We start from the raw sequence: 24,509 nt of genomic DNA on the forward strand, positions 1-24,509 counted from the left end.
AGACTAACCTCACATTTGAAACACAAATGCTAAATAAAAACCCATACAGTGACTGGCAGTTTTAAAATGTTTATTAAAAAATAAAATAGAAAAAAATATACCGGTACATAAAAATGTTCAAAACAAAAGCTGGGCAGTGGAGTCCCTCCGGCCACCGCTAGCTAAGCAGCCATTTTGAGGGCTACTGCCCAGATGAATTGGCCAGGACACAGAGGGGGCTGCCACCTTTCACTAAATGGCAGCCACCAGTTTAAAATCCCTCATTGTATTGCAATGGGGGTGCGTTACATTGCATACATACGTACGCCAGAATCTCAGCGGTTCACTGTCACTCTCTTAACTGTGCTTCCCTTTCACTCACTTACACTAATGTGGATAGGTCAAAGCAATGTGTCAGAAGGTGACCAGGTATTTTGCTTTCACTTGTCCAATCACCCTACGATCAGAGAAAAAAAGTGAACAAAGGACAGCAAGCTACACAGGACCACTGAAATGTACAGACTTGTTAGTTTACCGCATGTCAGTCTCAGCTCTGCCGAATGGCAGGCAACTCGAACCTGGTCGACAAACCTCCACTAATGGTTGTTTTTTTGTTTTCATCTGTGCTGGCTCATTTATTTTTTCCAGACAGAGCTTGGGGGGATGGCAGCTTTAGGTTTCCAAACAAGCTGACACTGATCAGACATTTCATGGGACTTATGTTCTCCCAATATCTTCTGTGTGCGTGAGAAATACATGATCTAAAATGTGGAAAAGCAGTTTATGCAGTTTTTTTGCAGGCAATTAACGTCTCTGCACAGTGTTTAAGCACTCATTTGCATTGTAATACTTGATTTGGTGCGACTTTTATCAATCCATTAAATGAGAGATATCTCCAGTCTCCACCTAAGGGCCAAATTAGTCTATTCTATTAGTCTTGGGAGTCTTTAGCTTGGGAAAGGCAGCTCCACAATCTGCTTTTATGAGACTGAAGATGGAGAACGGGGCCTGGTGGAGGTTTGACCAACCAATCAAGTTACCGTGGTTTAAAGATAAAAACTAAAATAAAAATACAGAGTGTAAAGTTCAGAACTCAAGTCTCAGTAAATGTGGAGGAGTCAGAAGCCAGACACCTGTGTTCCCAGTTCCAATGGGGGCACTGCAGAGTGCAAGTCGCTCTCTGGGTGCAATGGTTCACAAGCTGCAGGGTGATGGATAAAACATTCTTTTAAAGAAAAACTGCAGCGGTTTGTTTGTGATTCTAGTTCCGTTTCTCACACGCTTCACTGAGACACACACACTACACAGACCCAAACATGAACATCCCCTATCCTTACATTGGACTGACAGATGTACAAAACCAGAATTTCAAACATATCAAGGCTTACATACAGATACATGGGGTGTTGTGATGGTCGGGAAAGGGGTCTGGGCTAGTTCACCAGTGAGTCGGCTGGCAGGTCCGCCCATCTGATGGTAGAAATGCCAAAACTCTAGTCTGACAAGTTGGTAACATTGCTCCAAGTCCCAACAAGCAGTGTTTGTCATCAAAAAAAAAAGAGCACTGAAACAGAAATATAGAGGTGACACGTTCATTAGAATAAATCCACTTGCATAGTAATAACACTGACATGTGCAGCATGTCACAGCCTCCGACAGTCCCATCTGTGAGTAATGTATGCGTGTGTTGTTAAAACTGTGCGCCCGCAAAAACGACGTACACACACCCCAAGTAAACACAAAGAAAGGCATTGCAAACAACTAGCGGAAGTACCTGGCAATCAAATATCCACAAGATTCCACAACGGAATCAAAATATAATTCCCTTTCTCTAGGGTCCTTGGTTTGGGGAAGAATCCCTCCCTCCTCTTGTCCTCTTGCTATGAAGGAGAGACCCTCATCATTAAGCACCTTAGTGTTGTTCTGCACTGATTTACAGCTACAGGCAAGAGCTGAACCTCAGGTAGTGACCTGGGACAAGACTTCCATGACCACGTCCCCCGGAAACATGGCACAAGTTCTTTTATCCCGGATCAGTGGGCTTGCGTCAACTGCCGGGTCTAACTCTTGCGCTTCAAGTTCAGGTGAGTTTTTTAAACTGTCTCTTCATCTAAAAGCCCAAGGCCTCATACATCACTTTAATACAAGGAGACAAACACACTTATGAAGACACACAAGCATACGACACGTTTGAGGAAGTTGGGCTCTCATGCTAAAAAAAAAACGAACAAAGAAAAATCCTGTGATCGGATTGCTTTCATTGTTAAAATCACCTCCAGTTTGGGACAGAATGCCAAGACAATGATGGCAGACTTTCTGCCACACCTCCCCTGACAAGGTATGTTAATAGTACAGTCTGACAGAAGGGGCGCACACACTGCAGTAGTGGTGCGACCATTCTCTGTTCACTCTGGAGTTTCTACACTAGCACGAGACCTCTCTCTTGTGGGATAAAGAAGATACATCTGCTCCGATATCCCACGGTTCATTTCAGCACTGCTCCTCCGTCCAGGCTCACCTTGGACTGTGTTTTTCAGAAGACCAAGAGAGGTGTGACAGGTGTGACTCCTCGCCACTGTCCTGTTTCCTATGACACCAAATACAACATCCGAGAGGGGTATGGGGGTGGTCCATGGGGTACATCTCAACCTCACTTTACACATTCAATACACACACAGACACACACACACTTCGCCATCCAATACACACTCTCCATAAATGCTGCCTGGAGAAGGGTTCTGTAAACTCTGCAAAATTAACAAAAAATAACTACAAAAATAAAATAAGCATATAAAAAAAAGTTTTTACATATGCACAAAAAGTTAAATAAACATTTACTGTACTTACAAAAAAGAAAAAAAATGAACACTATTGCACAAATCAAAAAACGTTTGACCTTAAGTGAGTACAATGGAAATACGTTATGAAGGTCAAGAACAGGCAGCTTGGCTGCGCGGGTTCGAGAACAGCGTAGAGACATGGTCGAGACAAGTTCACCAGAATAGGATCCTACGGGACACCAAACACGGATTTGTTGCTCCCCACCTTACAGTTAACAATCACTACCAGTCCCAAATGATAAGAACAGTGAAAAAACTAATTACAACGCAAACAAAAGAAGCGATGGTAAACTCAAAAGTGACACGAAACTGTAACAGACAAAACTCAAATCCGAGAAGGTATCCGTTGGGTGCGCCATGCTGTCAGGCAGAGTGCCGGTCTGCCCTGCTCCAGTAAACTAAATGCAAAAAAAAGGGCGTGGGGAAAAAAAAGAAGAAAAAAAACACATGCAGAGATGGACAGAATGAGTTAACGGAAAGGTGGAGACGAGGGAAGAGGAGAGAAATGCAACGGATGAAGGCCGTATTCTCACACGGAGGCAGCCTGCGAGAGATAAAGAGTGAGTTCACTGCTGGTCTCTGATAAGCCTGGGTTTATAGTATATACTTCGTCGTACGACAGTGTCGCACCTTGAGAACAGCAGATCTACAAGCTTGTACATCTGCTATTTTCAGTAATGGGCTCATCTGCGTCCGTTGTCCTCCCCCAGGATGAAGAGGTGCCGGGATGAGCAAACCGAGAGGAAGAGGGGGGGGGGATGTGGAGTGTTCTCTATCTGCTGAGGCTGACGGGCAGGCTGTCTCGCTTCCTGCGGCGCCAGGTGTTGCGGTTGTACTGCGTGTGCGTGTGGGCATGTGACGTGTGTCCGTTGCGGTTGTTGGCCAGAACGGCGCTGGCGGTGTTGACCAGAGCTGGATTGTGGAAGGCCTTCACGTTGAACTTGGCGGCTCCGTTCTGGAGGAGGAGGAGGACCGGAGAGGGAGAGACACGACAAGGAAGACATTTTTTTTAGTATGGATGACAACTACCGTGCAGACAATATTTTTGACTGGTTAGACCTATACATTGTTATACCTTTTAAGCCGGGAACGCCTCTGTATTATTTTAGTTGTTGAGTTTTATTTGTATTTATTTTTTTGAATAAGAATTTGAAGTTTTCAAAAAACTTGGTAAGGATTGAATGAATGAATGAATGAATTTAATGAATGAATTTATTTGGTGATAAAAGGAAAGAGCATATCAGCACTTCCACAACATTTAGAAGGCGTTTTTAGAATCTGCCTCAGGTCTGTGTCATTTTAGTTGTTGCTACAGTATGAATATATAACATTGTTTTATTGTCTCCGACAGGCCGAAGGCATGGCCGAGACGGTTTTGCACCCTGTCTGTCCGTCCGTCTGTGTGTGTGTGTGTCCGTCCGTCTGTGAACAGCTAATCTACGGTCCGATCGACGTGAAACTGTGTAAACAAACTCCCTGGATGTTTTTCATGTTCCATCCTGATTGCCTAACATTGGCGGCATTTAAAGTTTCCAGGAGTGGCCCGTTTTGAACAAAATGCCTCAAATCATGAACCGATTGCTGTGAAACTTTGCACGTACATTCCTACTAGGCCGAGGAACAAATGCCTCCCTTTTCACATTGTCCTGTTATAGTGCCACCAGGAGGCCAATTTTAGCAAAATAAATCTTTTATATATTACTGCTACAGATTTTGTCCAAACATCACTGAAATCGGTACACATCTATAGCCATGTGAAAAAGACGAATCTGTCCCATATTTCATTTTCCATCCAGATTGGCATCTAACGTTTGCAGGAGTGGCTTATTTTGAACAAAATGTCTAAAATCATGAACGCAGCGTCTGATTGCCGCAAAACGTTTTACACATTATCTCTATAGTCATGTGATTAAGACGGATCTGTCAGATTTTTCATATTCCATCAACATTGCTGGCCCACAATAACCTACCTGAACTGGCAGAGACCTGTGCTCCGATAAGCACTTTTTCTTGTTTGTTTTTTTAAAGAAAGAAGTTTTTCAGAAAATGTATATAAGGATTTTAAGAGGTTTTTTCCCCTGTTTTTAGAATGGGTCTCAGGTCCAAATGTTTTTTTTTGATTGATTGATTGAAATTTGTATTAGGCAAAAGAATGTAAAACAACACAGTTACATTTATAATACTTTTGTCTAAAAGGTCCGACCAAAAAAGTCCTTGCGGACTTGTTTCCGTTGGGGTCCTCTTTATATTTTTTTTACAGCATCTGACAATGTTTTTGACTTAGACAAAAACAAACAAAAGGCCTCCAGAATGAAAAATAAAATACAAAAAATATGATAAAAATCAATTAGAAAGTGATAAGACGTGTGCATGTGATTGGAGACAGATCAAATGTTTTCTATTGAATTCCTAAAGTGTGCTATTAATTCTTTGTTTGCACTCGTAACTTATTTTGAACGGTTCAGTTTTATGTAAATGTGTAAATGTTTTTTGTTGTGTACAGGGTTCCCACACATTTTTACCAATTCATTTCCAAACCTTTTTCAAAATATTTCACCTGATTTCCAGGCCTATATAGCAATCATTCAGCGCAATATTGAGCCTCTTACTCCAGTGTGCAATGCCCAAAGACAGGCAGTGTAGCAAAAATAACTCATCTGAGTTGCTCTAGTGTCTCCTTCTTACCTCTATAGAATGGTAGGCCTATCCCTTTGCGTCTAAACATGCAATAGACTGAGAGCATTCCATTCTAAATATCATGCCACATTTTTGCTAAACCACCTATCCTAGGGCATAGCGCACCAGAGTGCAAGACTCATTACGGCATTGACGCGAACGACGTAAACAGACAGTCACTCGCTCACGCTCACACGGAAACAATATTGACCGGGACCACCTCAAATCGTTTCAGTAATTTACAGAACGATTTGAGGTGGTTTCGGTCAGTACCGTTCCTGATTCAGTGTGAGAGAATGAACTGCCAGTTCAGTGAGTGACGACACAACACAGGAAATAGTACTGGATGAACAAATCCTTTTAGTGAACAGTACTGACTGACTAACTACAACGTAAAGAAGGATAATTCCCATCACTATTTGTTGTGTCACTTGATTGATTCATACTTTAGTGAGGGTGTCGCATGACAAAAAAAACGGATCTACAAGCTTACAATGCATCACACTGAAGCAGGTAATGATCTTGTAGGTCTGTTATTTTTGTCACATGACGTGCGGTATACATTAGGCTGCAATCACGCCGCCCGTTTGGTGCAAAACTTTTTAGACATGTTTTGGAACATGTTTTTGATTAACAAAATCAATAGCCCAAAACAATGCATAGCCAAATATTTTTCCAAAACACTTGGATCAATTCTAAACCTTTTTCAGGACTGGAAATCTTCCAATTTAAGAAATATTTTCACGAATTTCATGATCGTGGGAACCCTGTGTGTAAGTTGCAACATCTTGTACTGCTGCTACCCTAAACAGAGCTCCCTCGTAAAAGACACCTTGTATCCGAATGGGACTTCACCTTTGTAATATAAAGGCCAAATGAAAATAAAAACGGAACAGTGTGTTGTTGTGTGTGAGTTTTACGTGGCCATCCGGCGCCTACCTGGAGTGTGTGGCTGGAGTGGGGGCTGTGCGGAGGAGGAGGAGGAGGCTGGGGGCTGGAGGAGGGGGCGGGGGCATGTGCATGAGCTTGGGGGTGCATGTGGAAGAAGGAGGAGGGGAGTCCGGCGGTGTCTATACACACCTGTCTGCCAGGCAGGGAGTGCAGCGCCAGACCAGCAGGCAGCGACATGTGAGCCTGACGGCAGGACGGAAGGAGACACAAAGACAACAGGACGGAAGTTAGTAGGGGTGCAACAGTTAGACCTAATCGATTTAAATCGGTTATAAATAATTATTGATTTTAATAAAAAATAAAAGAAAGAAATTCTAAAATTAATTGCGAAAATAGCTGATCTACAAGCGATTTAGTCAATTATAAAATACTAGTCCATACCCGTTGGGGATATGAGCATCGTTTTTATAGACCTGCTTACTTATTCCTCTGGCAAAATGTGGCAACATTGATCCCAATCCAAAGTACAGACAGATACAAAAAAAAACCTGCTTCTCGATTAGTGGTCCATACAATAAATCGTTAAGAAAATAATCGACAGTTGTAGCCCTAGTAGTTGGTGCCATACATGCACTGTAGAGTCCAGCTAGCTTCTTGAACCCTAGCGTCCCTTTTCCGAGCATGTCATATTAAGCCAACATTTGTCAAAAATATCAGATCTACAAGGTCATAACACGTCGTGTTGTGAACTTGTAGAGGATTTCCCATAGGGGAATCTTAGATCACGTCATATAAGAACTGTGTTCCAAAATAAACAAAACCAGCCCAGCAATTTTGTCAGGTATGTGACCGTCGATTATGATGATATTAGAATACAAAAAACATTTCTCCAAACGAAGACGTTATCAAATATAACTCAAAATTAAACAGCTTTTGCTGAAACAGATTCATTGTGTCGTCATTTCAAACTGAAATCACTGTCAAAAATGTACTCAGGCTTGTCAGGAGAATAACTTCACAGATGCTAAATGGAGCAAGCACAGACATTTTCTTTGAAAACATACCAATTGGAAGAAATCAATTTGAAAGTCTATCATAATAAGCTTAGCTATAGACAACAGCTATAATTAATATATTATATAATTTCATATAGTATAATTATTATAACATAGGCCCAATATAATATATGTTGTGCCCAGGCCTTGTCCATAAGTTCCGGTGCTACAGTGCCTACCTGTGAACCTGGGGTAATGATGAATTGAGGGCCGCCCATGCCAGGCTTGTTCATGGTGAGGCCTGGAGGTAATGCCAGGCTCAGATGTTGGTACGGTCGGTACTGAGGCAGGGGAGGTGGTGCAACAGGGCATGGAGGAGGTGTGGAATCAGAGTCCTGAGACATCAGAAAGAAAGCCAAGAAAGGAAGGATTAGTAATGACAGCTTCATCTCTACAAGCACTCTTAAAGGAGGAGTTCACCCAAAAAATTACTTATTTTATATCAATTACACACCCCATGAAGCCTTGATTTCATGGATTAATTTTTGTTTTTGACAATACAAGACAATAATTTGATGACCGTGTGTATTTCCGGTAGGAGACACAAATAATCTACTTTGTGTCTCCTACCAGATACATTAGCCGGTAGGAGACGGGAATCAAATTATTAGCTTAGGAATGCGACAATAACAAAAATTAATCCATGGATTCAAGGCTATTGATAGAAAATAAGTAATTTTTGGGGTGAACTCCTCCTTTAAGCCTAATTCATACTTTCACATGCTGAAAAATGGCCAATATAAAATCCCACAACAAGTGCCGTGAGAGTTGATCTACTATTTTCCTACATTAATCATCATAATGATGGAACGACACATCTGCACTCAAAACTGTTTAACGTTTTCTCTGTCTGTGTGTTTCATTACGTTGTCTGATCCGGAGAGCGAGGACACGGAGGAGGCTGAGGAATGCTGCTGCGGACTGGAGATGGACATGGGCGAGTCAGCGCTGTGAGGGGACCCCGAGTCTCTCTGCTGCTCGTCCACCCCGACCACGCCGCCCGGCTCCTGCTGCTCCAACTCGGGATCTTTGGCGAGTGAAACTGGAAGGCAACCAGTAAGGACACATGAACAAACAGTTGCACATCGCTGCACACTGCAGGCCAGATAAATCGAGCAAACAACTACAGTTGGATTACGGTTTCATTAATATTTTATTTTGTAAATATTGAATCAGTCTTGCTCTCAAGACATTATCCCTGATATTGTTCTTTAAGTTAGCAAAGTTTTTAAAGCTGCAATCAATTATTTTAATAAAATGTTAACTCTCTCAGTGCCAAGCCCCAAGTTATCCCGAGTTTTTTCTGAATGCCCTCAGTGCCAGAACGAAAAATCCTGAGTTTAAAAAAAAACTCTGGATTTTTTGGAAAAAAATGTTCAGAACCGAAGATATAATTATCTGAAGATTTGCAGCTCCATCCACTCTTTGTTTAACTTATAACTGAAAAAGGCTGTATCTCGCTTCCTAAGCACTTTTTTTGTACTTTGAAAAAAATTATTTCATTGGCACTGAGAGAGTTAATTTGACCAATCTGTATGGCAGAGTATGTTAATACTAGCACATCTGCAGTGGCTGGAGGTGGTCGACAAGTAGATCTTCCTGAAGCTCATGCCCGTAATATTTCCCCTGGTCAAGCAGGAATTCCCTCTTCTTTGAGTGGTAGACGTTTGGTCTCTCATGCGAAACCCAGGTTTGAATCCAGGGGTAGGGCACAAGAGGATTTGCAGCTTTAAAGTTTTAGGAATCTCACCTCTGCTTTCCATGCGTGCCAGGTGCTTGCCTCCCCATTTCCTGATGATCCATTCCCGGTAGTCAATCACTTCCTGGGTCAATCGGATTATTCTCCCTAAGGTGCTGTGGGAGTTAAGTCAAGTATTGTATTAGTTTTTTGGTCAATGGGCGATACGGACAAAACCAAATATCACAATATATTTTGACCAAATGTGTATCAATATATTGTGATGCAAATATCAAAATCGTTAAATATCAGAATCTGTTACCGGATGTTTGAATGAAGTAAAAATTGCACATGGAGTTTGTGTGTCTAACCTCTCAGAGTCGTTGTTGGGGTAGGACCGTGCAAGCGGTGACACAGCATGACCCAAGACGGTGTAGGCATAGTCAAACACATGCTTGACATGCATAGCCCCATATGAACTCCTGCCTACATCGTTACCTGGACAACACACACACACAAAACGGCATATCAGCATCCTGAGCATTCATAGAGTTAGTAGGCTTTAGCTACTGTTGTCGTCTTCATTTCATCTCGTTCTTCCGTCGAGAGGTTACGTTACATGCTCGAAATATGAAACTCTGCTGTCTAAATGAAAACATGAACATTTCAGTAAAAACAAAAATTCCCATCCTGAATCTTCTGATTTGTGTTGGTGTTTGAAATTTCATTTTACGTACAAATTGGGCCAAGAAGAGTATGACTTAGTAGTTTCAAGAGGTCCCAACTGCTTATAACTCTAATTGAGATTTTGAGCATACATTTACCATCACATATCCATCTTCAAGAGGATGAGAAAACATTCTGAATTTCTTCCAAACAAATCCCAGGAATGATGAACGGTAATTCCACCAACATTATAATGTATTTATATGCTACTGACGGTTAATATGACAAACTCCTATGAATAATGCCTAATTTATATACCATCATACGATGGAGTCGTGAAAACCAAAACGCAAAACACACTTTGGCACTAAACAGCATGTACACTACACACACACACACTCACACACACCTGGTAGCAGTGGGTCCTCTATGCAGAGCATGGACGGCCGGTAGCCGTTGTTCATGGCTTTCATCATCTCCTCCTTGGAAACGTAGGCTCCTCCGTTCTTGATGCGGATGCCCGTCTTCAAGTAGTTAAAATGGCGTCCGTAGAGCTCAAAGAACTCTATGAGCAAGACCCCCAGGTTGGCCTGGTCGCTCCTGGCATCGATGCGAGGGTGTCGCTAATAGGAAGGGATGGATGGGGAGGTCAGGGTTATAGCGCACGTCACACAGGTTATGATAGTGTGCAGGACTGTGTACTAGCATTGCATTCAGGTTTTTCCCTATAAGAGGGTCTTGTCTGTATGCCTGTCGCTAATTTTGCAACCCGCTGGACCGATCCAACGGCAAATGTCTTGTGCCATGGAAGTACGTCCATGATTTAGTTTTTTGAACTGAAGTTTTATATTTAAAAAAAAAAAGGTACTTTGATTTTAACTCTTTGACTGCCAGAGTATTTTCATAAAGTACTCCCCCAGTGCCAGCGATTTTCGTGTTTTTTGTTGTTGTTATTTTGTTATTTAATTTTCATATACCGTAGTATGTCTAGCTGCGGTTTTGAACACATACGATGGTTCCACCACTAGAGAGCAGCAAATAGACACTTTCATCAGCTTGCTGACTCGCTGCCCCCCCCCCCCCCCCCCCCCAACAGAGCCAAACAGTGAAATACGTCAAACCGGATGTGACGTGTTCTCAGATTCTCCGATTGCAAAAATTTACGATGTGATACACGACGGCGATGACTGTTCGTCACCCAGACTATAGATTATAGAAGTGGACCTCTCCGTTCGTATTTTATACCGTGTGAAAAACCGTGTGTTTCCCTATTCTGGCCGAAAATGACCGTGAAAAAAAAAGAAAACCGGAAACGGAATCTGCGTCATAAAACCGGATGCAAGTGTGGGTGAAGTAAGTGGAACTCGAATCCTAGAGTGAAACATTGCAGAATAGCGCGATCAGAGATTAAACAATGAATGCGCGTCCAACGCGTCTAACGCGTCGACGGCCAACTGGACAAACTAGCAATTGACGCGTTATCGAGTCAACCGCAGTCAAAGAGTTATAATGAGTCAGTGGGGGTCAGATCGTGCTGGAACCTTTCCCAATTTTTAATGATTGCCCCCAGAATAGGAATGCCAGTGTTTAAGTTAAAATATGTAATTCTTATTAAAGAATGCACTGATATATTGCACAACTATTGCAGTGTTCCTTTTCTTCCATGAAGCACATTTGTGTGTGTGTGTGTGTGTGTGTGCGCGCGCATGTCTCCTACCTGTAGGAAGCTGATGACCATGAGGATGAGACTGTAGGAGCTGATGCCACCGGTGAAGACTTCATTCAGGTCCCTCTGCAGCAGAAACTGCTTCAGAACAAAGATGAGATAAGGCAGCACTGGATACTTCTGTGGTGCAAAGGAAGAGACGCAAAGAGAGATGGGGTGAGGATAGTGTGGAAATCTAAGTGAAAGGGAGGTCAGTTAAGTACAATTACTGGTCCTATTTATGTAACTTGTTGAGGGTCACTGAAGAGCTCTGGGGATTTTTAATGACCATGTATAGGAATCCATATGGGTCCACGTGACTGGTGGTGAGATCAAGCAATCCTAACGATCACAAGGATATGCAGAACGATCTCAGCTCCACATTCACATGTGATCTTGCTTCCAAAACAGGGTGGAGAAAAAAAAAAAAAGAGTTGTCGCTGTCGGGTGGAAACCTTTTATGTTCAAACCCGTTAACTACAATGGAACACAGATAATTCCCCCCCTTATTATTTAGTCACAGGCTCATTTCATACTTTTCATACTTAAATATTTATAAAACAGACACATTTAATCACTTTCAACCTGGCGTCTTAAGCCAACTTTTGCATGACACCGTCATATGAAGAAGTATAAAATAGGGCATTTGTTTATGAAAAATCTTAACCCATTGAGACCTGAAGCCGATTCTACATGTCTCCTAAATCCCAACAGTATTCTGAAAAACCTATATTTCTATATCAGTGGTGCTCAATCTTTTTCACGTCAAGGACGCCCAAAATTATATGTATTTGGCCGCAGACCCCGATCAAAATATTTTGTTCCAGGGACCCCCAGAAGCAAAGATTTGAGTTAAAAATGTTCGCTTTAAAAATATATATATTCAACGATTTGCACACATTTTCAAGATTTTTCAAAAATAGCAGATCTACAAGCTCGTAGCGCGGCACTCGGTGCCGCGCTACGAGCTTGTATATCTGCTATTTTTGAATAGCCAAAGTGTAAAATAATGCTTTTTAGCTCAAATCTAAAAATGACACAGTTCCAGGTCTTAATGGGTTAAAAAAGACAAAATGTGGAGATGCAAGGTTTCTGCCCGACAGCGATGAAATGTTAACTGCATTTACACAATTATTTATATCAGGAGCAATAATGTACAGTAGAATTACCCCCAGGTACGCGTACTGTATGTCACAGATGACGTGCCCTGTCAGTTAAGTGTCCTACAAGTGAAAGCTGGAATAGCTGCAATACAGCTTCTTGTGACTGCAGGGGAAGCGACCTTTATTGGCAAGACTGTGCAGGATCCCTTCAGATGGAACAACATCAACTATCATCGACCTGATCCCACGGCCGCTCAGATAGTAGTGCGTCAAGCTGTGGCATGCATGTCAGGGGGAAAACTCATGCAAATATGCACCAGACAAAAAAGGCAAAGCCTGTATTCTTGACAGCTGCCTGGAACATTAATGCACTGGAATTCGACCATTGCATTAGTCACTACAGCTGTGACTAGGGCAGAGGTGGGTCTGCCTTTAAAAAGGGAAATTCCACTCTGGGTCTGTGTTGTATTTGTAGAAAAGTTGCTTACCTACAGAGTAAAATGAGCACAGTGTCAGCTCTCTACATATCAACAGTCCAAAATAGAAGCTTATACTGTAGCTGCAACCCAGGACTTATTTTAAAGAAGAAATCCTATCCGTACGTACAGTAGATAGTTAATACAATATAACTAGTACATCTGCAGTGGTTGGAGGTCCCCTTACTCTTCCATCAAATGTAGACCCTTCCATCAAATGTAATTTGTAAAATAGTTCTTCAAAACTGAGTGAGGATAATGACCTTCAACCGGTGCTACCGCTGTTCCGTTCAGAGATCACTTTGCCAGTCATGGCTCGATTTGGTAAATGACTTTAACAACATGAAGCCTAGCTAATAGCTCACAAACAGATCAGCTATTTTCAGCGAAGAGTTTTGGTGTCGAGGGGAAAAAGAGGGGACCAAGTACAGACCCCTGTGGGACCCCGGTCAATTATGTATATAGGGTTTAAGTGATTTATAGGATAGTTGACAAGTCATGGAAAAATTAAAAATCACCTCAATGGAGTACATTGTTGACAGTTTGTCATAACAAGGTCATTAGCAGCCCAACCATAATGCTCTGAGCAAAGTCATTGGAGTCTATTCCAGGCTGATTTAGGAAATGAAACAAAGGTCTATTGGCTTTGAACACAGCAATGGCTGGTCCTTTTGAAGTAGGAATTTTCCAAATCCTTTAAAGGGGGAAGGTTGACAAATCTTGGAAGCCTGTCATAATACATCACTAATTATGCCCTCTTTTAACATGCATGGACAGATTTGCAACTTTTTCTGTTTTTAAGAAAGTGGCTTTTGTCTCCTGTTGGCATGTGCTAACAGTACTAGTGCAGGTAAATGGGGCACGACACGATTTTTCTCAAGATTGTGCGTTTCCTTCTACAGCTTAGGTCTATGCGGTCAAATTGAGCAACGAGTCACGACATGCATACATGTATACTGTAATTTATGATGGACTGGGACCAGCTCTTGGTTTGCACTGGAAAATGTTGGATAACAAAAAAAAAAGAACACTGACAGAGTGGTTTATACTAGAGACAACATGCATGTGGTTATTAGCTTCTGCGAGTCCCGAAGGAGCTTCGCATATCAAAGTTGACGGTTGCCCTTTATAAGTGTTTGGAGTATGTGCTATATAAGTGCATGGAGTATGTGCTACAATACCGTCTACATTTAGAATTCAGGATGTTGTAAGTGAAAAGAAGCTGACATGCATCCTCTACTACACCAGGCCTGCAATATATATTTTTATTTATGTCTTATTAAGTGGGCCAGATTTGAAGAAGGTACCGGTAAGTTACTGGGGGCCACAAATACTTTTCCTTAAATTGGCATCAACCTGTGATCAAACAAGATTAATACATTAATTACAGTTATACTACTTTAGGTAAATTTTCAAAAATAATTCAGTGCATCTATACTTTTTCAATTAACCATAAACAATGGCATTACGTTGACAACAGCACTTGACAACAGTAACCAATAATAGTAACAACAATAAAGGTAATAAGTCTGTGCAACAACACATTTGTACACTTCTTAAGGGGAGAAGTTGCACTGTTTGGAGTGGGAAAGAGCAGAGAAAAAAAAACTGATAGGAAAATTCATGTTTGCCTGCAAGGAACAAGTGTTTGTTTTTAGCATTCATGTGAGAGAAGCTGAATTCCTGTGTTGATCCATTCCACACTGCAATATATTCACTCCAAAAATGTTCAGAGTTGTGCCTATCAAAGATCAACTGATGCTTACATGTTGACCACTTCTACTGGAAGGGACCCTCATTCTAGGGAAATTGAGCCCTTAGGACTCAAATTGACAGAGAAAAAGGTTATAATTTCTCTTGAGTCCCAAATTTAAAGTGCATGAAAATGTCGCTCAATGGTCAAATAACAGACCTCTGCTAAAGCAGGCACATTGGCTTCTCTAGCTCAAGTTCCACAAACATGTACTTTTCCTTCCACCGTTTATGGTGGCTTTCAGTATGCACTTTTCTTTTATTCATAGCCGACACTTAAGATTTTTGCCAAATGTAAATCTGTGCTAAATGCACTGATAAATATAAATGTACTAAATGTTATTTAGTAAACTTGTTAAATGAGCTAGCTAACTGCTGGTGTTGGTAGAGCCAGATTGTGCCCAGATGTTAGTAGCTTAATTGGCTGAAACAGGTAAGAGTAATTGACGTTTAATAGGTGAGGGAACAAGAAAATTGATTCTCCTATTGGAGAATACTGAACATGGGCATATTTTCATATTAAACACCAGTTTTTTTTCTGTTATTTAATATTTCTAAATTAATGTTCACAATTAGTTAAAAGGCCATATGAATATTTCACATAAAATTATAATTTGGTGATGCCTCATTCACACAGGTTGATGCTTTTACATCGCTTTTTCATCTTCTGACAACGCTACCTTAACGTAGTCTTTGATGAAGTCTGCAGCCTTCACTCCAGTCTCCACGTTGAAACTGATGTCCACCTTGACCTCCGTCTCCTGGTCTGTCAGCTTAATGATTGGCACCTGGAAAAAAGAAATGCGAATTAGTACTTCCACAGATGTTGTTAAAGCCACTTAGATCCTATACGTAGTTGAGCGGATTCCCACAGGCTCTACTAGGCCTGCTAATGTTTTCACTCTACACTACATATCTTCAGTATTTGCTGAACATTGTAAAATAGCCGATCTACAAGCTCGTGTCACAATATGATGCATTGTGAACTTGCAGAACTGCTAGTTTCACCGAATGTTAGCCCCAGAACAGGGATGATAGGGTTCAATTGAAGTATACAAAGAGCTGGTGCTTTATTTTAAGTTGTACCCCTTGGTAACATGAAAGTGTTAACACGTTTGCACCTTATGCATACTCATGTACATACTGTATTTGCTGGTGTTATGCTATGTAGATATCTTGATTTTATTTTATGTTCTTTTTAACATGCTTATTTAATGTTTTTTTTTTCTTCTCCCTGCTCTGTTCTCTCAACCCTTTCTGGAAAACAACAAAATGGGAGAAAAAAAAAATCACACTTCTTATCGATTCCCTCTTAACGGTCCGATTCCTTAAAGATTCCTTTAGGGGGTTCCAAATGGACCCATACAGGTTTGTAATGGTTGTTGAAATTAAAAGGTTTGAGAACCACTGGCATTGTAATTGTATAGGAGACGTGAAATCCACATGCCAGCCTCTGAGAGAATGAGAAAACCATTTCCGAATGTGATGGAACCGATTCCGGTTCCGGATCACTAATGACAATCAGTGGAGCATGTACTCCACTGGCCACTACTTACTGTAGCTTTGTCTAACACTTTGATGGAGAAAGGTTCTGCCACGTTGTGTTTCCGCAGGGCTTGCTCCAGGTCTTGCAGTGGGGGCCGTTCCCACTTCCCAAACACCACCAGGTCTATGTCACTGAGGGCAAAGCAAAGTTGGGACATTAAAAACAGGGCTGGGCAATTAATTTAGAACCAATAACAGACTTAAATCTTGCTCATATAGGTCAATTGATTAATCGAGAAGCAGTTTTCTTTTTTATAACATAAATATATTTCTTATATAAACAAATCGTCAAAAACATTTGCATAGATTTTTAGCATTCGTTGTACAATGGTGGCATAAAATGAAAGTGAAACAAGCAGATCTACAAGCTCACACGTTGTGAGCTGGTAGATCTCCTAGTTTCACTTCTTTTTTTTTGATCGTTCATTAATCGTAATTGTGGTTTTAGGTCAGATCGCCAAGCCCTACATAAAAATAGTAAAATACCTTCCAGTAATTGCAGAATGTACCCTCATACTAAAGCCCGTTCTATCACACACTACAGGCCTTACCTTGTTGGAAGATAGAGACCAGTGCTGAAGCTGCCAAAAATCTTGACCTAAAATAAGCAAAGATAAAAGAAATGCCAATTTTACAAAATCAAGGCAAAACAGAGTTCATGGTTCAATTAAAAAATTAATTGGTTAAACTCCAACTGTCTAGCTTCTCTGAAAACATCTCTCGTTTTTACAATTATTTTCCTGCATGTGTATTGTGTGAATAAGACAGCTTTGGGGTTGCTGTATGGTTATTTCTTCACTTTGGTGAAGGTTGGCAACTGATTCAGATAGGCTTCAAGTCTTTATGCTAGGCCAACACGTTATGCTAACATGGAAACTGGGCCAGTGAACAACACAATAGAAGTGAAAATGATATTGAACATCAAGTCCAAGTAAGTTTATAAACAGCTATATCTCCCAAAATGTCGGTGTACTCCTCTTGAACCCCATCACACAACCTCCTTTAGGTATGTATAGGTGCTTCCACACTGCGCAATTTTGGTAAAACCGTGATTATCCACCTTGTCAGACGAGTCAGTTTGAGTTGAATTGAGTCCAGCTGTCACACTGTGTGACAACCCTCTGCCTATGGACCCTACGCCGGAGCAAGGCCTCAATTTTTTAAGTCTCTTGACTTGATAGAAGGAACCATGGGTTGGCAATCCTCTTCACCCATTAAGATCTGAGGCCGATTCTACAAATGCCTTCCAAATCAGTAGTTCTCACGCTTTCAAGATATTAAAAAAAATGCACAAAAATAGCAGATGTACATACAAGCAGTTTGCTTGTATATCTGCTATTTTTGAATAGCCAACGCAAAAATCTAAAATGACAGATGCTTTCACGGTTTTAAAGGGTTAAGGGAACAGATAATATCTACATGACATTTTTCACAAAACTACATGCACGTATTGTAGGTTAGCAGACCGAAACTCGATTCCCCGGGAGTTAACACATGAAACCGATCCAATTGCAGCAGTAATTTTTCTGGTGAAGGTAGTAGGTTCAATCTGTGCCAACACAGACAATAACCTCCCCATTATTTGTATGTTGGCCATTATTGTAGCACAAGTCACGGTTCAGACACACAACTTTGTCTTCTGCCATGTTTTGGGTTATATGGAATACCCCCCAGCACACCCCCCCCCCCCCCTTCACCCACATTTATTTCGCGAAAATCAAAATATCTATACTCTTGTGTGTGTCTTACAGTTGCAGTAGGCCACAGCTCCTTGATCACATTCTCTATCCTGTTGACCACCTCCTTCCTCATAGCCGCTTCCTCTGGCCTCGGAGACATGAACTTGTAGAAGTCCATCACCTCTTCATGGAGTCTGAGCACAGAGAAGGAATTAAGGTTATTACCACACACAAACAGACTACATTAATTTCCTAGCTCCTAAGCTTGCCCCTCTCCAAAGTCTAAATGTAACCCTTATCCAGGGCCTCAACCCAATTCAAAAGCTAACCCTAAAATTGCCCTTGAAAACTGAGTTTGTCCTTACTTTCCTTGGTTTTCCTCATGTTTCTATTCTTATGAGGAGATCAACCTTTATACAGAAGTCAAACTACGGTTTGAGCAGAAAAATAAAACAGGGATTCGAATTCATCGTCCAGAGCAACAACAGTGGTCCTGAGCGCCACTTATTTTTCATCGTTGGCATGTCTTTGCGTGTGTGGCAGCAGAGGGGCATGGGATGATGTAAACATTTATGACCAGTCAGATGCCTAAGAACAGTGGATCTCTGTTCAGCCCCCTGGCCATTCATTTATCTGGGAATGTGTCCCATGAGCAGGGAGACTGCCTGCCACCATCAATTACCAATTCATAATTAATTAATTCATTAATTCCTAATTGCCCTGGACGACATGCAGTCATTACAATGAGGCCAATGTACCACACACACACAACTATTCAGTTATTATTTTCCTAATACAAAGTGCATCATAATTGAATATTGTAGGGGATTTCAAAGCAACCCGGTTGCAAGGGCACCCTCATGTGGCACAAGATTAGATAGCTCCACATTACATTCACAGGCTAGAAATAGGAATAGAAAACTACTTAGCTTACTACTTAACAAGCACTGGCCTAGTTGAGATGAAATACACCCTTTTGTATGAGAAAGCATAATAAGCCAGTTTGAACTATTATGAAGATCTGGGAAGGAGGTTAAGCAAAACCCCTTCAGTTTCACAAAGATTCACTGCTTTCCTGACAAGCACCAAATTCTTGCACTGAAAGAAATCCCAGGTGGGTGTAAACCTCCATTACAAACATCACAAGTTCATGCAACACATTGGCACTTCCTCTCTCTCCTTTTTGTGAGTGTCTTTGTCAAAACTTGATAACTAGAGCTATTAACATGTTAAAGAGTAGACAGAGTATGACAGCTCCAATGAATAACCGTATAAATTGGTTAAATTAAAAAGGCTATACAGTAAGGCAAACTAACCACTAACCAATCAGCTAAAATCACTTGTATGCATACCATGCAATTGTCAAAGGCCAAGTTACTTTGGTAGTAACATTCACAGATGGAAGAGTGTGCCCCACACTCCTGTTCATGACAGGTATGAGCTACATGTAGTAAATGAACCATAAAACATGGCCTGGGGCACATTTCACATTATTTACAGAACCATGACAATATAGAGCTTTTAGGGTGGAACTGCATCATGTTTGAAATCAATGCTCTTTTTAGAGCAAGTGATATTTGCTGTCCTTAAGATTCAGCTTTGGAGCTAAGGTCAATTAAGCATAACATAAAATGAGTTATGGCTATATTCTCAAATGTAACTTACAAGTCTGACAACCTGGTCGATCATTTCAGCTGTACTGAATGACTCACATGATTGTCTCTCTCAATATTATACCAAGAACTGTATGAACTGTTCTGTTCCCACAAGTTAACCGTTTCATGACCTCAACCCTCTGACAAACTCATCAGCCTCATCATTAAACAATGGCAAAGGGCCGGGCAAAAATGTCCCCTAAATCAGACAAATGGGACAAAAAAAAAAGAAATCAAATGTTGTTGCAAATATGTTTTCAACTTACAAGTTCTGGTCAATTATCTTGTCATGAAACTACACTTCTGGTGTAATAAAAAAAATAAAGCATGTTTAACTTTTCACTTTACAGCAAGGGCCTCCAACATGTTCTCAAATGTCCCTAGATATGAGTCTGGTGTGAGGGAGAGGGCCTCCATCAAACTGTTCTGCACTGGTTCTGAATGTGAGGGGCCACAATACACTGTCATACTGGTTCTGAACATTATAGTATATATATCTGAAGGGGGACATTAGCTTTGTGCTCATGTTAGCCTCCTAACCTAAAGCACAGACAGTACCGGCTGAATGGAGGAATCAGTTAGCAATATTAGCTTACCAAGCCAGTTGCTAAGCTCAAACTGGGTATTTGGGGTTAGCTACTATTTTAGCCAGTCGCTTGCCAAACAAAATAGATCTACAAGCTGCCTTGTTAGCTTGTAGATCAGCTATTTTTTTCAGCAGGCAACAGTAAATTAAGCTTCACTCGTGTGCTGCTTGTACTTGACTCGCTGGACAGAAAGTAATAATTTCTGACATAAATAACTTTGAGGACATAAAAAATATGGTATTTCTAGATGCAAAATGTATCGTTGCCACTCAGGTCGACACTTTCCCCACTTAATGTTCCTTCTGTCTTGCCACACACTTCCTCTTATAAAGCTTCTCTTCTCAACATTCTGATTTTAAAAAGTACTCGCATGTTGTACTTGAGTAAAAGTATCAATACTGCAATGTAGAAATACTCTGTTACGAGTAAAAGTATTCAAAACTTACTTGAGTAAAAGTACAAAAGTATTGGTAACAAAATGTACTTTAAGTACCAATAGTACAGAGTACTCATTATGCAGAATGTCCCATTTCACAAGTTTTCAGATGTATAAAAAATCTTTTGAAAATAGCAGATATCCTTGTAGATCGGCTATTTTCAAATGGCCTGAAGTGGTTAATGTATGTTTTGTAATATTACTCGAAATCTAAAGTAACTAAAGTGTTCAAATAATTGTAGTGGAGTAAAAAAGTACAATATTTGCCTAGGAGATGTAGTGGAGTAGAAGTAAAAGTACTGAAAATTGGAAATAGTACAGTACTTGAGTACATGTACTTACTTACTTTACACCACTGCCAATTTATCTACTAAATAAAATACAATAAAATAAAAATAAATCCAACACTGAACATTTTCAGACCGATCTTCTCACCCGAGGACACCGGGGTTGTAGGTCCTGGTCTTCCAGGGGGTCCATCGGGTGGTCTGATCGTTGTAGTTGTCGTTAGTAGTGCAGTTCGCGTTGAGCAGGTAGTTCATGCCATACGTGCTCGCCTTGTTGTCGCCACTTTTCCTCCGGCCCGGGTGATGTAGGTGATGCAGGTGGTGGTGGTGGTGGTTGTGATGGTGGTGGTGGCCGTGGTTGTGATGGTTTATGACGGGTCCAGACGTGGGACTCGGAGGGTGAACCTGGTGACGCTTAATCCCACAGATCTGCTGCTGCTGCTGTGTGTAAGTGAACGCCGGGTGGTGATGATGATGGTGAAGAAGGTGATGCCCCTCTTGCTGCTGTAGCTGCTGCTGCTGGAGATAATGGTTGACATTATTGTGCATGATGCTGTCATTGAAGTTAAAGACATTGTTGGCACCTCCTCCCCCTCCGTTCTGATTCATATTATTCCCCGTGAATGCATGCTGTCCACCGCCGCCAATAGTCCTTTCTAATAATAACGAGAAGCAGCTCGGGGATGGACTGTCCGTTCCGGTGGATTCCTGGGATGAAGAGGAGGAGGAGGAGGAGGTGGAACCGCTCTTCGGGGGCATTCTGCCTCCTTGATCCCCCTCGCCGGTGGGGTGATCGGCGGCCGGCGGTGCCTCTCTGACCCCGCCGAACAGCACGGGCACGGCGGCCGTGCCCGTGCTGTGCTGTGGGGTCAGAGAGTTCCCGGGGCCGCTGGCGGCGGCGGCGGTGGGCAGCATGATCGCGGCGGTGCCGTGGTTAACGTTGCCGTTCATGATGCTGTGATGGCTGCTGCCGCTGCTGCCGTTCACACACGCAACGTTCCGGTTGCCGCCGCTGTCGCCTGACGCCGCGACATGTTTAAAAACGTCCAACGGTGCGGGATAACTGAGACATTGATTATTGCGGTGGTGCTGATGTGCCCGTCCTCCCTGAGACGTCTCCCAGACGTGCATCCACAAGGCGTTCGCAGGTCCTTTCTGTTCGGGCTGAATCCAAGCGACCCTCGGATCCATTCAACTTCTTTTTTTACCCCTCCTCGTCTGGGTAACTAAACCACCGAGCCGGTTACAACGTTACAAAACCCCGCGCGACTTCAAAGGACCGGGGGATACGACCCCTGCTGCTAGTCAACCCCGCGTTACGACACAAAAAAAAGTGTTAAAACATTAAACCGACCCGGACCACATTGATAAAGTGGCCCTTGACGCCGCTGCTGCTGCTGCTAGCTGAAAAAAATGCTAGCAGATTTCCCTACGGGAATTCAATATGGCGTATTCTCTTCAAATCGATGCGCATGTGTAGAGAGTGGGATTTTTAAAACGATGGTCGTGTGAACACACCCCCGTCCACCGCCCACTCCTCTCCTAACAGCCCACAGTCCCTCTAGCTCTCTCAGCTGGCCAATTCATTCACTGCACAATATCAATATTTGGACTTCATTTTACAAATATTTATTTGGACAACCCTATAAACCCTATAAACACGAGGTGAAAAAACGTGTTAAATTAGATTCGTGCAGCGGCAAACATATTTTATTTTATTTGTTTTATTTTTTTAATACCAAAACATGAAAATGGCAAGTGGCAGTATTAAACAGAAATTAGACACCTCAGTCCCACGCTGCAGGGGGAGGGGGGGAAATCTAGTGTTTTGTCTCTTTTCTTTCTTTTTTTTTGCAGATGGGTTCCCAGATTGCCCCTCTGCATGCATTCAACAGCATAGCTCTAGACCTAGACAGTTCCAAATTCTACAACCATGGCTGGATTTTCTCCATGCCTGAGCAGATGTGCAGCAATGATAGTGAAACCATGTCTCAACCCCTTTATCGTCAAGGACCCCCAATTTGATATGCATGTTAGGCCACAGACCCCAATTTGATAACATTTTCATCTCTTGGACCCAAATCTACACATTTATTTTTATTTGTATTGTTGGACATGGTCAAATATGGTCTGTCATTTTAATCCTTTACAGCAGGGGTCTTCAACGTTTTCAGCCCAAGGACCCCCTAGCTGAGAGAGAGATGAAGCAGGGTCCCCCTCTATATTGTATAAAATTGTGTTTCAGATTCAACTTTTTTTGTTTAAGTGGTCTGCTCTTTTTTTCCCTCTACACCGATAGCTCTTTGCCAAAAATAGCCGATCTACAAGCTCACAACGCCTCGCGCTGCTCTGAGGACTCTGAGGACCCCCTAGGGGTCCCGGACCCCCTGTTGAAGACCCCTGCTTTACAGTTTATCTATGTACTGTACTTATAGAGATAACAGTGACGCTGATCAAAATAGCCTTTCTTTATTATTGTCTCTTATTTACTGGTACAGCACATGTAATAATAATAATGGTGAAGGTTAACTATCACTCACTTAGCTGGGGACCCCCTGGAACCCCCTAATGGACCTCTGGGGGTCCCCGGACCCCACGTTGAGAACCACTAATGTACTGGGTCCTGTCTTTTCAGTTCATTCCATATTGTACGCTGCACTTCTATGATTCAGGCAGTCACGTGAGTGTCAGTTTTGTAACACACAGCAGGAGGCGTTGATCATTCCAGACAGTGTATGCAATCAACCCTGGTAACTGCCATCTTCCAGCCCATTAGTGCTGTGATGGAACCGGTGGCAGGCTGGAGCTGCACTATACTAGCCCAGCCAACAGCACCTTCTGTGATAAAGTAGAAAGAAGGACAGACCGACAGAGAGAACCCCTTGCATAATATCCACTGCTCCACCCCCCACCACTATCTCGCGTGCAGCATGTGACGGCGTCGAGGAAAACCCTCCCCAGAGCAGCCGTGTCAGCTAGGATAGCGTTCTCACTCTACACACGCACATGCGTACACCGTTCCCTCTCACCGTCACTGTCTCGCCTGTGGAAATGAAGGCTCCATCTCTTTCTTTACACTGTACGTCCTACTGTTTGAAACAAGGGCTTGCGAGTGGCCCTGCTTTAGCTAGGTTCACTTATTGAATAACATGACCGTGTCCATGGTGCAAAAGATGAGATTATAAATCTCAGGTCCTTTCTTAAATCAAAAGCAGTGTGTGTAGCTCCCAGGGTCGTTGTCTTTTGTCAGTGTTTGTGGGGATTATTACTGGACTGTTGCTGAATGATGTCTCTAACAACATCAACAGCAAGAGAGAGGAAACAGAGACAGATAGAGAGATATTCCATACTGACATGGAGGAAGTCGTGCTCGAAGGGCAGACCAAACAGCAGCAGATCATATTTAGGAATGGGAGGAGTTGGCTGGGATTGAGTGTGGCCTGAATGGTAATGAGGCTGAATTTGTTGCAACATGTTTAACCCACATTAGTGTGAGATA

General features: G+C 42.0%; 1 protein-coding gene across 2 annotated transcripts; it reads right to left on the minus strand.

Moving 5' to 3' along the window:
• Nucleotides 1–53: 53 nt before the first annotated feature.
• Nucleotides 54–22,585, minus strand: tent4a (terminal nucleotidyltransferase 4A). 2 transcript variants are annotated; one of them, XM_080443246.1, is made up of 13 exons: nt 21,159–22,585; nt 18,116–18,239; nt 16,918–16,964; nt 16,378–16,498; nt 15,502–15,609; nt 11,503–11,631; nt 10,195–10,408; nt 9,491–9,617; nt 9,192–9,295; nt 8,308–8,483; nt 7,621–7,776; nt 6,576–6,629; nt 54–3,774 (listed from the first exon to the last, which is right to left on the minus strand). In XM_080443246.1, the coding sequence occupies exons 1-13, from the start codon at nt 22,199–22,201 to the stop codon at nt 3,592–3,594; spliced, it is 2,586 nt and encodes an 861-aa protein (XP_080299372.1). In that variant the 5' UTR covers nt 22,202–22,585; the 3' UTR covers nt 54–3,591. The 2 variants fall into 2 exon arrangements, with proteins under 2 accessions (XP_080299372.1, XP_080299371.1); XM_080443245.1 differs by having other exon boundaries at nt 6,435–6,629.
• Nucleotides 22,586–24,509: the final 1,924 nt, after the last annotated feature.

The sequence above is a fragment of the Gymnoscopelus braueri genome (assembly GCF_963280865.1).
Source record: "Gymnoscopelus braueri genome assembly, chromosome: 11".
Classification (NCBI taxonomy): Eukaryota; Metazoa; Chordata; class Actinopteri; order Myctophiformes; family Myctophidae; genus Gymnoscopelus; species Gymnoscopelus braueri.